General features: G+C 44.4%; 1 protein-coding gene across 2 annotated transcripts in view; it reads left to right on the plus strand.

Annotated features, from left to right (window-relative positions):
* Nucleotides 1-14651, plus strand: part of LOC124045985 (plexin-A2-like) — a 349620-nt gene that overhangs the window by 217253 nt on the left and 117716 nt on the right. For both annotated transcript variants that reach the window (XR_006840933.1, XM_046365864.1), the window contains exon 8: nucleotides 5545-5641. Coding sequence is in view for 1 of the 2 variants with exons in the window: in XM_046365864.1 (XP_046221820.1) it covers nucleotides 5545-5641 (97 nt within the window). In the remaining variant the exon portion in view is untranslated. The remainder of the gene's footprint in view (nucleotides 1-5544; nucleotides 5642-14651) is intronic.

Below are 14651 nucleotides of genomic sequence, written 5' to 3' on the forward strand. Positions count from 1 at the left end.
TCTTTGCTTGACATCATGGGAAAATCAAAATAAATCAGCCAAGACCTCAGAAAAACAATTGTCGACCTCCAAAAGTCTGGTTCATCCTTGGGAGCAATTTCCAAATTCCTGAAGGTACCACGTTCATCTGTACAAACAATAGTACGCAAGTATAAACACTATGGGACCACGCAGCCGTCATACTGCTCAGGAAGGAGACGCGTTCTGTCTACTAGAGATTAACGTACTTTGGTGCAAAAAGTGCAAATCAATCCCAGAACAACAGAAAAGGACCTTGTGAAGATGCTGGAGGAAACCGGTACAAATGTATCCACAGTAAAATTAGTCCTATATCGACATAACCTGAAAGGCCGCTCAGCAAGGCTCCAAAACCGCTACAAAACCGCCATAAAAAAAGCCAGACTACGGTTTGCAACTCCACATGGGGACAAAGATCGTACTTTTTGGAGAAATGTCCTCTGCTCTGATGAAACAACAATAGAACTGTTTGGGCATAATGACCATTGTTATGTTTGGAGGAAAAAGGGGGAGGCTTGCAGGCTGAAGAACACCATCGCAACCGTGAAGCACGTGGGTGGCAGCATCATATTGTGGGGTGCTTTGCTGTAGGAGGGTCTGGTGCACTTCCCAAAATAGATGACATCATGAGAAGAAGCAACATCTCAAGACATTAGTCAGGAAGTTAAAGCTTGATCAAAAATGGATCTTCCAAATGAACAATGACTATAAGCATACTTCCAGTTGTGTCAAAACGGCTTAAGGGCAACAAAGGGAAGGTATTGGAGTGGCCATCACAAAGCCCTGACCTCAATCATATAGAAACTTTGTGGGCAGGACTGAAAGAGCGTGTGTGAGCAAGGAGGCCTACAAACCTGACTCAGTTACACCAGCTCTGTCAGGAGGAATGGGCCAAAATTCACCCAACTTATTTTGGGAAGCTTGTGGAATGCTACCCGAAACATTTGACCATTTGTAAACTTCTGACCCACTGGGAATGTGATCAAAGAAATAAAAGCTGAAATAAATCATTCTCTCTACTATTATTCTGTAATTTCACATTCTTAAAATAAAGTGGTGATCCTAACTGACCTAAAACAGGGAATGGTTACTCTGATTAAATGTCAGGAATTGTGAAAGTTTAAATGCATTTGGCCAAGGTGTATGTAAACTTCCGACTTCAACTGTATATATACACACAACTTATGCATCTGGCAAGGATCCCTAATCACAATCGTCAACACAATCGTCACAGTTTCATAGTAGATTAAACTCAAGGTGATAGATGGATTGGAGCCACACAATTATACACAGGGCAGCAGCTGGCTTAGGCATTACAACCGTTGTTTGAGATCTTTTTTTCACTTTATCTCTCTGCTATTTATAAGCTCCTGTAGGGTTGTGTGTTAACGAGATGTTCGATGTTCCCTCTTTCCATCTCCACTCTCTTAACGACACACACATTGATCTCCCCTCATTAATCCCACATCTGGTCATTTCATTGATCTAAACCGCCACGTGGGTGGCGCTCCAGGCTGGCAGCATAACAAGCTCCCCCTGCCCCCAGACCAGTCTTCCTGCTGGGCAGTGTGCTCCAATGGGCCCTGGGCCCATTAAGGAGGCAGGAGGACCAGGGACCAAGGTCTGTGGCCAGATAGAGCTGCCCAGATTACTGTCCTCACATGAGGCTAACACACAGCACTGAAGCCAGTTAGCACTGTGGAGGTGGAGGTAGGCACAGACTGGGTCCTTGTAGGACTAAGATGATGATGGGGAGGGAGAAAACAAGGAGTAGCTTAAGGATGGTGAGTTAGTAAAGGGTTGGAACAAGATGATGTCCCTTTCCAAGATATGTATATATATATATTTTCTCAGTCTGCTTGAGATGGAGTGGCCAGGTTTTGTGAGCGCCTAAATATTTGAGAGCTCACCCCATATCTGGACGATCATTCATGTATAACATGTGACATTAATGTGTGACATCATAGGTGATCACACGCATACAATCGCTATTTGCCAGTCACAAAGACTGTGTGTGTGTGTGTGTGTGTGTGTGTGTGTGTGTGTGTGTGTGTGTGTGTGTGTGTGTGTGTGTGTGTGTGTGTGTGTGTGTGTGTGTGTGTGTGTGTGTGTGTGTGTGTGTGTGTGTGTGTGTGTGTGTGTGTGTGTGTGTGTGTGTGTGTGTGTGTGTGTGTGCTGTTGCTGTAATCCCAACTCTGAGAGTAAATAGCAGCCATGTTTACCCCATCAGTCCCCTAGTCGGTGGTGCTCGGTGGGGGCTAAAATTTCTCTCCCCTAATAAATGTCTTATCTCCTCACAATCCCTCCTCACACACACACACACACACACACACACACACACACACACACACACACACACACACACACACACACACACACACACTTGGGGCTGTGCGAAGTGGACAAAATATAATAATATCACAATATTTGTCACGTTTTACAGTATTTTATGTTTTTGAATAATAAAAGTTCTAAATATGCTTTCTGAGTATTCATGACCCTAGGGAGGGTGGCAACACATACATTAGAAATGGCAGGTAGCCTAGTGGTTAGAGTGTTGTGCCAGTAACCGAAAGGTTGCTAGATCAAATCCCTGAGCTGACAAGGTAAAAAAAATAACAATCTGCCCCTGAACAAGGTAGTTAACCCACTGTTCCTAGGCTGTCATTGTAAATAAGAAATATGTTCTTAATTAACTGACTTGCCTAGTTAAATAAAGATTAAATATTTGTATTTATTTTATTAAATAAATAAAAATAAGTGATTTCAATGGGGCTTTCTCAGTGTATACTGTTCAATCGGATTCAAAACAAAACAAAAAATCAGCATTTTCATCCATTTCTGCATTTCCTGTACTTTTATTATCATTTCCACACTGTGCAATGTAACATGATATGGGCAAAAACATGTAGACCTAGTTCATTGGTGAACTGTTGGAATCATGGAAATATAATGATTATTCTAATTTTATAGTTGGAATATAGTGGCCATCACCTAGAATACATTGTTGTTTGACATGACAATGAATTAATAAACCAGTGAGGAATTATTGACAGGGTAGGAACCAAAGTGTTGGTCAGTGTTTCAAGGTGACCCTAATTAGATGTTAAATGACATGTTTTCTGACTTCATGTAGCTAGTTAGCCAGCCAACATATTCACGCTTTGCCTATTCCTCTCTGATAAGATACCCCTGCACAAACATACTTATCTAGGCCTACATTAGCACTGGTACCAGGCAGTATTAGCTAACTAGCTAAATTTGCTCTGATTCTTAGTACATTTCGCCAGCTAACTAGCGATTAGTAGCTAACACAAATTATTTTAGCAACACCTTGCAAAGAAAAGTCAAACTAGCAAACCTTAGTTTGCAGATAGTAAGATACACAAACGAAGAGTGTAATTATGGAACGCTTGTGAAAAGCAGCAGGTCACCAACATTGTTGCGTTCATCTGACCATGCAGAATGAATAGCAATAAAGTGCTGGTGACTCCGTGGTCCAACAACTGCTCTCTCCTTGAGTGACAGGGGGCAGGGCTTGGTGTGGTTAGCGGCATGCAGCAGCACGAGGAGAGGGAGCAAGGTGACTCAAGTAGCAAACAGAGAAAACTATCGAAACTGACATTATACGCGCCAGAGTTGCGTATCACATTTAATGAAACCAAACGTTGAAATACCGTTATAGAAGGTAAAGTAAAAACTCAAACCGGTCCGTGCATCAATACCGGTATATAGTAAAATAAGGTATACCACCCAGACCTAATACACAAACACATGCAGACACCCTCATCAGCCTGGACAGGCTTGCCTGCATGCTTGCCTAACAGGGGATAGATTATTGAACATTGATCATGTGCAGAAGTAATGACTGCAAAAGAAGGCGGGAGGGTGATGAGGAGGGTGAGGGAGAGGTGGGCGAGGCAGTGGAGGAGCTGGGGAAGGGAGTAAGGAGAGAGAGAAAATGGGAGACATCTTATCTGCCTGATATGGAAACTAAATGGCAGACACAGGAACAGGAACAGCCGAACTAACAGAGGAGACTTTCTGTGTGCTTGTAGATGCCAAATAGAATTCTGTAAAGCAAAGCTGAAATGCAGGGCTGAGATGGGTGGTGTACAGTCTGGTGTGTGGGAAAGCAAAAATGCATCTCCCCAGCAGGTGCAGTGAGAGAGAAGAGAGTATGTAGGGTCATTGAAACCTCCCACACAAAACCAGCTGAGCTCAAACCTGAGCCTGATTCCTGCTTTAAACATCACATCTCTGCCGTTCTCTCACTGGGAGAGAGGTTGTACGTACAGGCAGGCTGGTGTAGATGTACAGATGTCGGATCTTAATTTGACCCAGTTTGATAAAGCATGAAAATAATCCTGTAGCAACAGGAAATGTGAATTATTACGTGGATTATAATTAATGGTCTTTTTTGTACGGGTTGATACATTTTTCAATAGGGGAAATCTGAAAGTCTGAAATTTCAAAGTGGAAATGACAAACTTTAGAAGCCTTTTTAAAACTCAAAGACACTACACATTTGCATTTCCTGCTGTGTAGGAACATTCTCAGCAACAAAAGAGTGATCAAATTAAGATTCTACATCTGAACCAGACACTCACCATCAACCAAAACAAATTCAATAACAAGGCAGCATTCTTCATAACACAAAGATTTGCTACCGCCTTTATAGTAGAATAACTATGAGTATGTTGTTCAGATTACCAGACACTGCCAAATCACTGCAGTCACAGATGGTGCTTTCCTATGATGCTAGTAATAGAGAGACTAAGAGCTAGTAAAAAAGGATAACATGGGTTATACTGTGTGTTGGTGTTGTTGGACTCGGACTGTGGGATGAGATGAGTGTTTGCGTGGGATGAGTGGCCAGCCGGATGGGTCAGCTTGGTCCTCAGCAGGTACCGGGTAACCACTCAGACCCACATGTCCCAGAGCAGAGACTGGCACCAGGTACCCACCGGGACTAGCCAAACTGGGCAGTGGCCACACGGCACTGTCTGCAGCCCGCTACCTTCCCTCTGGGCCCCTTCCAGACCGCCGGTGGACTCAGAAGGTGAACAGGGGACAGGCAGAAGGACAGACTGAAAGATGGATTGGTTAAAAGGAGGGGTGGAAACTGGGGGGGGATAAACTACTGGAGGGGAAGGAAGAAACCTGAGGGATAGAGTGACTGCTAGAGAAAGAAGAGGGCTGTGCTCTTGACAATGGAAAGGAAGGGAGACTACTACAAGTGAAAGATGGGGGTGAGTTAGTGTGTGTTTCTCCACTGGTTTGTTAGGGTCTCGTAAGTAATCATTTCACTGTACGGTCAACACCTGTTGTATTCGGCGCATGTGACTGCCACAATCTGATTTGATTTGTCTTCTAAAACAGGTTGCATTGAAGCCTGGGAGGGTTGGTACATGCCGCTACACATTATAGTGTGTCATTTGTGTAAGTGCTTCCTTCATTCATGGTTCTCTCTCTATATCTCTCTCTCTCTCCCCCTCCTTTTTCTCTATCTTGCTCGCTCTCTAGACTGGTCAGGTGTAGAGTTAAGGCTGAACTCTAAGGAGACTGGCCAGATGGTCATCAGCACAGAGGTCAAGTTCTACAACTGCAGTGTCCACCAACTGTGAGTATCCTTCCTTTTCTCCTCCCCCTGCATTCCTGGGCCAGTGTTCACTACTGATCTAGGATCAGCTAAGATTCCCCTTTAGATCATTATGAATACGATTATATGGACAGGGGGGTCCTTATCCTAGATCAGTATTTGTGAATACCGGCCCTGGAGTCCTGCAGTCCCGGAGCACACTACTGAATCAATACTGTGCGAATATGTCCCAGTGTCCCTACTTCCTAACCTTGCCTGCCCTCAGTCTGAGCCTCGTAACCCTAAAATAGCCCCTGTGATGTCTAATGCAATCTGATCTAAACTGTTCCCTCCCTTGAGCTCTACAATGGAAAACTCTGGCAATTGCCATAATGAATCCTGGATCTCTGCCATGTAGAAACACTGCTTATTGTAGGCTCTTAGTCTGACACTGGATCTGTTGGATGTCATAGCCCTCTGTTTTGTTTTGAAAGGCCTCTCCCCTGCCCTCCACTCTCTCCTCCTCTCTAGTGTCAGTGTCTGACTGTGTCCTCGTGTCTGTAGTCTGGGGAGCCTGTCTGAGTGGAACACAAAGTCACAGTGTACGCTATTAAGAGCTCCCACGTCTACTCAGATAATCCGGGAGTAATCAGGGAGCATAGCTCGTACTTACTCAAGTTTAGAAGGCTGACATAACACACACACACCAACCTGGCCTCAGAGCATTTAGTATTATTCTATAGGCATGGTATGTATTCATTTGTGGATGTCCATCACCCATTTCGTATGATATATTACGAATTAAAATTTGTACTATATGTTACGAATTGGCAAAAAATAGAATATGTATAACAAATTTGAAAAATGGTTAATGTTAGGGTTAAGTTGAGGAGTTAGGTTAATTAAGGTTAAGTTGAGGAGTTAGGTTAATTAAGGTTAAGTTGAGGAGTTAGGTTAAAGGGTTACAGTTAGGGTTAAGTTGAGGAGTTAGGTTAAAGGGTTAAGGTTAAGTTGAGGAGTTAGGTTAAAGGGTTACAGTTAGGGTTAAGTTGAGGAGTTAGGTTAAAGGGTTAAGGTTAAGTTGAGGAGTTAGGTTAAAGGGTTACAGTTAGGGTTAAGTTGAGGAGCTCGGTTAAAGGGTTAGAGTTAGGGTTAAGTTGAGGAGTTAGGTTAAAGGGTTAAGGTTAAGTTGAGGAGTTAGGTTAAAGGGTTAAGGTTAAGTTGAGGAGTTAGGTTAAAGGGTTACAGTTAGGGTTAAATTGAGGAGTTAGGTTAAAGGGTTACAGTTAGGGTTAAGTTGAGGAGTTAGGTTAAAGGGTTATGGTTAAGTTGATGAGTTAGGTTAAAGGGTTTGGGTTAAGTTGAGGAGTTAGGTTAAAGGGTTTGGGTTAAGTTGAGGAGTTAGGTTAAAGGGTTTGGGTTAAGTTGAGGAGTTAGGTTAAAGGGTTACAGTTAGGGTTAAGTTGAGGAGTTAGGTTAAAGGGTTACAGTTAGGGTTAAGTTGAGGAGTTAGGTTAAAGGGTTACAGTTAGGGTTAAGTTGAGGAGTTAGGTTAAAGGGTTAAGGTTAAGTTGGGGAGTTAGGTTAAAGGGTTAGGGTTAAGTTGAGGAGTAAGGTTAAAGGGTTAAGGTTAAGTTGAGGAGTTAGGTTAAAGGGTTAGGGTTAAGTTGAGGAGTTAGGTTAAAGGGTTAAGTTGAAGAGTTAGGTTAAAGGGTTACAGTTAGGGTTAAGTTGAGGAGTTAGGATAAAGGGTTACAGTTAGGGTTAAGTTGAGGAGTTAGGTTAAAGGGTTAAGGTTAAGTTGAGGAGTTAGGTTAAAGGGTTAAGGTTAAGTTGAGGAGTTAGGTTAATTAAGGTTAAGTTGAGGAGTTAGGTTAAAGGGTTACAGTTAGGGTTAAGTTGAGGAGTTAGTTAAAGGGTTAAGGTTAAGTTGAGGAGTTAGGTTAAAGGGTTAAGGTTAAGTTGAGGAGTTAGGTTAAAGGGTTACAGTTAGGGTTAAGTTGAGGAGCTCGGTTAAAGGGTTAGAGTTAGGGTTAAGTTGAGGAGTTAGGTTAAAGGGTTACAGTTAGGGTTAAGTTGAGGAGCTCGGTTAAAGGGTTAGAGTTAGGGTTAAGTTGAGGAGTTAGGTTAAAGGGTTAAGGTTAAGTTGAGGAGTTAGGTTAAAGGGTTAAGGTTAAGTTGAGGAGTTAGGTTAAAGGGTTACAGTTAGGGTTAAGTTGAGGAGTTAGGTTAAAGGGTTACAGTTAGGGTTAAGTTGAGGAGTTAGGTTAAAGGGTTATGGTTAAGTTGATGAGTTAGGTTAAAGGGGTAAGGTTCAGTTGAGGAGTTAGGTTAAAGGGTTAGGGTTAAGTTGAGGAGTCAGGTTAAAGGGTTAAGGTTAAGTTGAGGAGTTAGGTTAAAGGGTTAAGGTTAAGTTGAGGAGTTAGGTTAAAGGGGTAAGGTTAAGTTGAGGAGTTAGGTTAAAGGGTTACAGTTAGGGTTAAGTTGAGGAGTTAGGTTAAATGTTAAGGTTAAGTTGAGGAGTTAGGTTAAAGGGTTTGGGTTAAGTTGAGGAGTTAGGTTAAAGGGTTTGGGTTAAGTTGAGGAGTTAGGTTAAAGGGTTACAGTTAGGGTTAAGTTGAGGAGTTAGGTTAAAGGGTTACAGTTAGGGTTAAGTTGAGGAGTTAGGTTAAAGGGTTACAGTTAGGGTTACGTTGAGGAGTTAGGTTAAGGTTAAGTTGGGGAGTTAGGTTAAAGGGTTAAGGTTAAGTTGAGGAGTTAGGTTAAAGGGTTACAGTTAGGGTTAAGTTGAGGAGTTAGGTTAAAGGGTTACAGTTAGGGTTAAGTTGAGGAGTTAGGTTAAAGGGTTATGGTTAAGTTGATGAGTTAGGTTAAAGGGGTAAGGTTCATTTGAGGAGTTAGGTTAAAGGGTTAGGGTTAAGTTGAGGAGTTAGGTTAAAGGGTTAAGGTTAAGTTGAGGAGTTAGGTTAAAGGGTTAAGGTTAAGTTGAGGAGTAAGGTTAAAGGGGTAAGGTTAAGTTGAGGAGTTAGGTTAAAGGGTTACAGTTAGGGTTAAGTTGAGGAGTTAGGTTAAATGTTAAGGTTAAGTTGAGGAGTTAGGTTAAAGGGTTTGGGTTAAGTTGAGGAGTTAGGTTAAAGGGTTTGGGTTAAGTTGAGGAGTTAGGTTAAAGGGTTTGGGTTAAGTTGAGGAGTTAGGTTAAAGGGTTACAGTTAGGGTTAAGTTGAGGAGTTAGGTTAAAGGGTTACAGTTAGGGTTAAGTTGAGGAGTTAGGATAAAGGGTTACAGTTAGGGTTAAGTTGAGGAGTTAGGTTAAAGGGTTAAGGTTAAGTTGGGGAGTTAGGTTAAAGGGTTAGGGTTAAGTTGAGGAGTTAGGTTAAAGGGTTAAGGTTAAGTTGAGGAGTTAGGTTAAAGGGTTAGGGTTAAGTTGAGGAGTTAGGTTAAAGGGTTAAGGTTAAGTTGAAGAGTTAGGTTAAAGGGTTACAGTTAGGGTTAAGTTGAGGAGTTAGGATAAAGGGTTACAGTTAGGGTTAAGTTGAGGAGTTAGGTTAAAGGGTTAAAGTTAAGTTGAGGAGTTAGGTTAAAGGGTTAAGGTTAAGTTGAGGAGTTAGGTTAAAGGGTTACAGTTAGGGTTAAGTTGAGGAGTTAGGTTAAAGGGTTAAGGTTAAGTTGAGGAGTTAGGTTAAAGGGTTAAGGTTAAGTTGAGGAGTTAGGTTAAAGGGTTAATGTTAAGTTGAGGAGTTAGGATACAGGGTTACAGTTAAGGTTAAGTTGAGGAGTTAGGTTAAAGGGTTTGGGTTAAGTTGAGGAGTTAGGTTAAAGGGTTAAGGTTAAGTTGAGGAGTTAGGTTAAAGGGTTAAGGTTAAGTCGAGGAGTTAGGATAAAGGGTTACAGTTAGGGTTAAGTTGAGGAGTTAGGTTAAAGGGTTAAGGTTAAGTTGAGGAGTTAGGTTAAAGGGTTACAGTTAGGGTTAAGTTGAGGAGCTCGGTTAAAGGGTTAGAGTTAGGGTTATGTTGAGGAGTTAGGTTAAAGGGTTACAGTTAGGGTTAAGTTGAGGAGTTAGGTTAAAGGGTTACAGTTAGGGTTAAGTTGAGGAGTTAGGTTAAAGGGTTAAGGTTAAGTTGGGGAGTTAGGTTAAAGGGTTAAGGTTAAGTTGAGGAGTTAGGTTAAAGGGTTAGGGTTAAGTTGAGGAGTTAGGTTAAAGGGTTAAGGTTAAGTTGAAGAGTTAGGTTAAAGGGTTACAGTTAGGGTTAAGTTGAGGAGTTAGGTTAAAGGGTTTACAGTTAGAGTTAAGTTGAGGAGTTAGGTTAAAGGGTTAAGGTTAAGTTGAGGAGTTAGGTTAAAGGGTTAAGGTTAAGTTGAGGAGTTAGGTTAAAGGGTTACAGTTAGGGTTAAGTTGATGAGTTAGGTTAAAGGGTTAAGGTTAAGTTGAGGAGTTAGGTTAAAGGGTTAAGGTTAAGTTGAGGAGTTAGGTTAAAGGGTTAAGGTTAAGTTGAGGAGTTAGGATACAGGGTTACAGTTAGGGTTAAGTTGAGGAGTTAGGTTAAAGGGTTAAGGTTAAGTTGATGAGTTAGTTTGAAGGGGTAAGGTTAAGTTGAGGAGTTAGGTTAAAGGGTTAGGGTTAAGTTGAGGAGTTAGGTTAAAGGGTTAAGGTTAAGTTGAGGAGTTAGGTTAAAGGGTTAAGGTTAAGTTGTGGAGTTAGGTTAAAGGGTTAAGGTTAAGTTGAGGAGTTAGGATAAAGGGTTACAGTTAGGGTTAAGTTGAGGAGTTAGGTTAAATGTTAAGGTTAAGTTGAGGAGTTAGGTTAATTAAGGTTAAGTTGAGGAGTTAGGTTAAAGGGTTACAGTTAGGGTTAAGTTGAGGAGTTAGGTTAAAGGGTTAAGGTTAAGTTGAGGAGTTAGGTTAAAGGGTTAAGGTTAAGTTGAGGAGTTAGGTTAAAGGGTTACAGTTAGGGTTAAGTTGAGGAGTTAGGTTAAAGGGTTACAGTTAGGGTTAAGTTGAGGAGCTCGGTTAAAGGGTTAGAGTTAGGGTTAAGTTGAGGAGTTAGGTTAAAGGGTTACAGTTAGGGTTAAGTTGAGGAGTTAGGTTAAAGGGTTACAGTTAGGGTTAAGTTGAGGAGTTAGGTTAAAGGGTTAAGGTTAAGTTGGGGAGTTAGGTTAAAGGGTTAGGGTTAAGTTGAGGAGTTAGGTTAAAGGGTTAAGGTTAAATTGAGGAGTTAGGTTAAAGGGTTAAGGTTAAGTTGACATTTACATTTACATTTAAGTCATTTAGCAGACGCTCTTATCCAGAGCGACTTACAAATTGGTGCATTCACCTTATGACATCCAGTGGAACAGTCACTTTACAATAGTGCATCTAAAACTTAAGGGGGGTGAGAGGGATTACTTATCCTATCCTAGGTATTCCTTAAAGAGGTGGGGTTTCAGGTGTCTCCGGAAGGTGGTGATTGACTCCGCTGTCCTGGCGTCGTGAGGGAGTTTGTTCCACCATTGGGGGCCAGGGCAGCGAACAGTTTTGACTGGGCAGAGCGGGAGCTGTACTTCCTCAGTGGTAGGGAGGCGAGCAGGCCAGAGGTGGATGAACGCAGTGCCCTTGTTTGGGTGTAGGGCCTGATCAGAGCCTGGAGGTACTGAGGTGCCGTTCCCCTCACAGCTCCGTAGGCAAGCACCATGGTCTTGTAGCGGATGCGAGCTTCAACTGGAAGCCAGTGGAGAGAACGGAGGAGCGGGGTGACGTGAGAGAACTTGGGAAGGTTGAACACCAGACGGGCTGCGGCGTTCTGGATGAGTTGAAGGGGTTTAATGGCACAGGCAGGGAGCCCAGCCAACAGCGAGTTGCAGTAATCCAGACGGGAGATGACAAGTGCCTGGATTAGGACCTGCGCCGCTTCCTGTGTGAGGCAGGGTCGTACTCTGCGGATGTTGTAGAGCATGAACCTACAGGAACGGGCCACCGCCTTGATGTTGGTTGAGAACGACAGGGTGTTGTCCAGGATCACGCCAAGGTTCTTGGCGCTCTGGGAGGAGGACACAATGGAGTTGTCAACCGTGACGGCGAGATCATGGAACGGGCAGTCCTTCCCGGGAGGAAGAGCAGCTCCGTCTTGCCGAGGTTCAGCTTGAGGTGGTGATCCGTCATCCACACTGATATGTCTGCCAGACATGCAGAGATGCGATTCGCCACCTGGTCATCAGAAGGGGGAAAGGAGAAGATTAATTGTGTGTCGTCTGCATAGCAATGATAAGAGAGACCATGTGAGGTTATGACAGAGCCAAGTGACTTGGTGTATAGCGAGAATAGGAGAGGGCCAAGAACAGAGCCCTGGGGGACACCAGTGGTGAGAGCGCGTGGTGAGGAGACAGATTCTCGCCACGCCACCTGGTAGGAGCGACCTGTCAGGTAGGACGCAATCCAAGCGTGGGCCGCACCGGAGATGCCCAACTCGGAGAGGGTGGAGAGGAGGATCTGATGGTTCACAGTATCGAAGGCAGCCGATAGATCTAGAAGGATGAGAGCAGAGGAGAGAGAGTTAGCTTTAGCAGTGCGGAGCGCCTCCGTGATACAGAGGAGAGCAGTCTCAGTTGAATGACTAGTCTTAAAACCTGACTGATTTGGATCAAGAAGGTCATTCAGAGAGAGATAGCGGGAGAGCTGGCCAAGGACGGCACGTTCAAGAGTTTTGGAGAGAAAAGAAAGAAGGGATACTGGTCTGTAATTGTTGACATCGGAGTGATCGAGTGTAGGTTTTTTCAGAAGGGGTGCAACTCTCGCTCTCTTGAAGACGGAAGGGACGTAGCCAGCGGTCAGGGATGAGTTGATGAGCGAGGTGAGGTAAGGGAGAAGGTCTCCGGAAATGGTCTGGAGAAGAGAGGAGGGGATAGGGTCAAGCGGGCAGGTTGTTGGGCGGCCGGCCGTCACAAGACGCGAGATTTCATCTGGAGAGAGGGGAGAAAGAGGTCAGAGCACAGGGTAGGGCAGTGTGAGCAGAACCAGCGGTGTCGTTTGACTTAGCAAACGAGGATCGGATGTCGTCGACCTTCTTTTCAAAATGGTTGACGAAGTCATCTGCAGAGAGGGAGGAGGGGGAGGGAGGGGGAGGAGGATTCAGGAGGGAGGAGAAGGTGGCAAAGAGCTTCCTAGGGTTAGAGGCAGATGCTTGGAATTTAGCGTGGTAGAAAGTGGCTTTAGCAGCAGAGACAGAGGAGGAAAATGTAGAGAGGAGGGAGTGAAAGGATGCCAGGTCCGCAGGGAGGCGAGTTTTCCTCCATTTCCGCTCGGCTGCCCGGGAGCCCTGCCCTGTTCTGTGAGCTCGCAATGAGTCATCGAGCCACAGAGCGGGAGGGGAGGACCGAGCCGGCCTGGAGGATAGGGGACATAGAGAGTCAAGGGATGCAGAGAGGGAGGAGAGGAGGGTTGAGGAGGCAGAATCAGGAGATAGGTGGGAGAAGGTTTGAGCGGAAGGAAGAGATGATAGGATGGAAGAGGAGAGAGTAGCGGGGGAGAGAGAGCGAAGGTTGGGACGGCGCGATACCATCCGAGTAGGGGCAGTGTGGGAGGTGTTGGATGAGAGCGAGAGGGAAAAGGATACAAGGTAGTGGTCAGAGACTTGGAGGGGAGTTGCAATGAGGTTAGTGGAAGAACAGCATCTAGTAAAGATGAGGTCGAGCGTATTGCCTGCCTTGTGAGTAGGGGGGGAAGGTGAGAGGGTGAGGTCAAAAGAGGAGAGGAGTGGAAAGAAGGAGGCAGAGAGGAAAGAGTCAAAGGTAGACGTGGGGAGGTTAAAGTCGCCCAGAACTGTGAGAGGTGAGCCGTCCTCAGGAAAGGAGCTTATCAAGGCATCAAGCTCATTGATGAACTCTCCAAGGGAACCTGGAGGGCGATAAATGATAAGGATGTTAAGCTTGAAAGGGCTAGTAACTGTGACAGCATGGAATTCAAAGGAGGCGATAGACAGATGGGTAAGGGGAGAAAGAGAGAATGACCACTTGGGAGAGATGAGGATCCCGGTGCCACCACCCCGCTGACCAGAAGCTCTCGGGGTGTGCGAGAACACGTGGGCGGACGAAGAGAGAGCAGTAGGAGTAGCAGTGTTGTCTGTGGTGATCCATGTTTCCGTCAGTGCCAAGAAGTCGAGGGACTGGAGGGAGGCATAGGCTGAGATGAACTCTGCCTTGTTGACCGCAGATTGGCAGTTCCAGAGGCTACCGGAGACCTGGAACTCCACGTGGGTCGTGCGCGCTGGGACCACCAGAGTAGGGTGGCCGCGGCCACGCGGTGTGGAGCGTTTGTATGGTCTGTGCAGAGAGGAGAGAACAGGGATAAACAGACACATAGTTGACAGGCTACAGAAGAGGCTACGCTAATGCAAAGGAGATTGAATGACAAGTGGACTACACGTCTCGAATGTTCAGAAAGTTAAGCTACGTAGCAAGAATCTTATTGACTAAAATGATTAAAATGATACAGTACTGCTGAAGTAGGCCAGCTGGCAGTGGGTGCGTTGTTGACACTACACTAATCAAGTCGTTCCGTTGAGTGTAATTGTTTCTGCAGTGTTGCTATTCGGGGGCTAGCTGGCTAGCTAGCAGTGTTGTTTACGTTACGTTGCGTTAAAAGAACGACAATAGCTGGCTAGCGATCCTAGAAAATCGCTCTAGACTACACAATTATCTTTGATACAAAGACGGCTATGTAGCTAGCTATGTAGCTAGCTACGATCAAACAAATCAAACCGTTGTACTGTAATGAAGTGAAAATGTGATACTACCTGTGAATGCGACCGGGTTGTTGAATGCGGAAGTTCTATTCAGTAGACGTTGGCTAGCGTTGGCTAGCGTTGGCTAGCTAGCAGAGTCACCTACGTTAAGGACGACAAATAGCTGGCTAGCTAACCTCGGTAAATTAAGATAATCACTCTAAGACTACACACTCTAAACCTAAACAACACAATTATCTTGGATACGATGATACGAAGACAGCAAAGACAGCTATGTAGCACGCTAACACTACACTAATCAAGTCGTTCAGTTGAGTGTAATAGTTTCTCCAGTGCAGC

This window comes from Oncorhynchus gorbuscha, linkage group LG10, assembly GCF_021184085.1.
Source record: "Oncorhynchus gorbuscha isolate QuinsamMale2020 ecotype Even-year linkage group LG10, OgorEven_v1.0, whole genome shotgun sequence".
Classification (NCBI taxonomy): domain Eukaryota; kingdom Metazoa; phylum Chordata; class Actinopteri; order Salmoniformes; family Salmonidae; genus Oncorhynchus; species Oncorhynchus gorbuscha.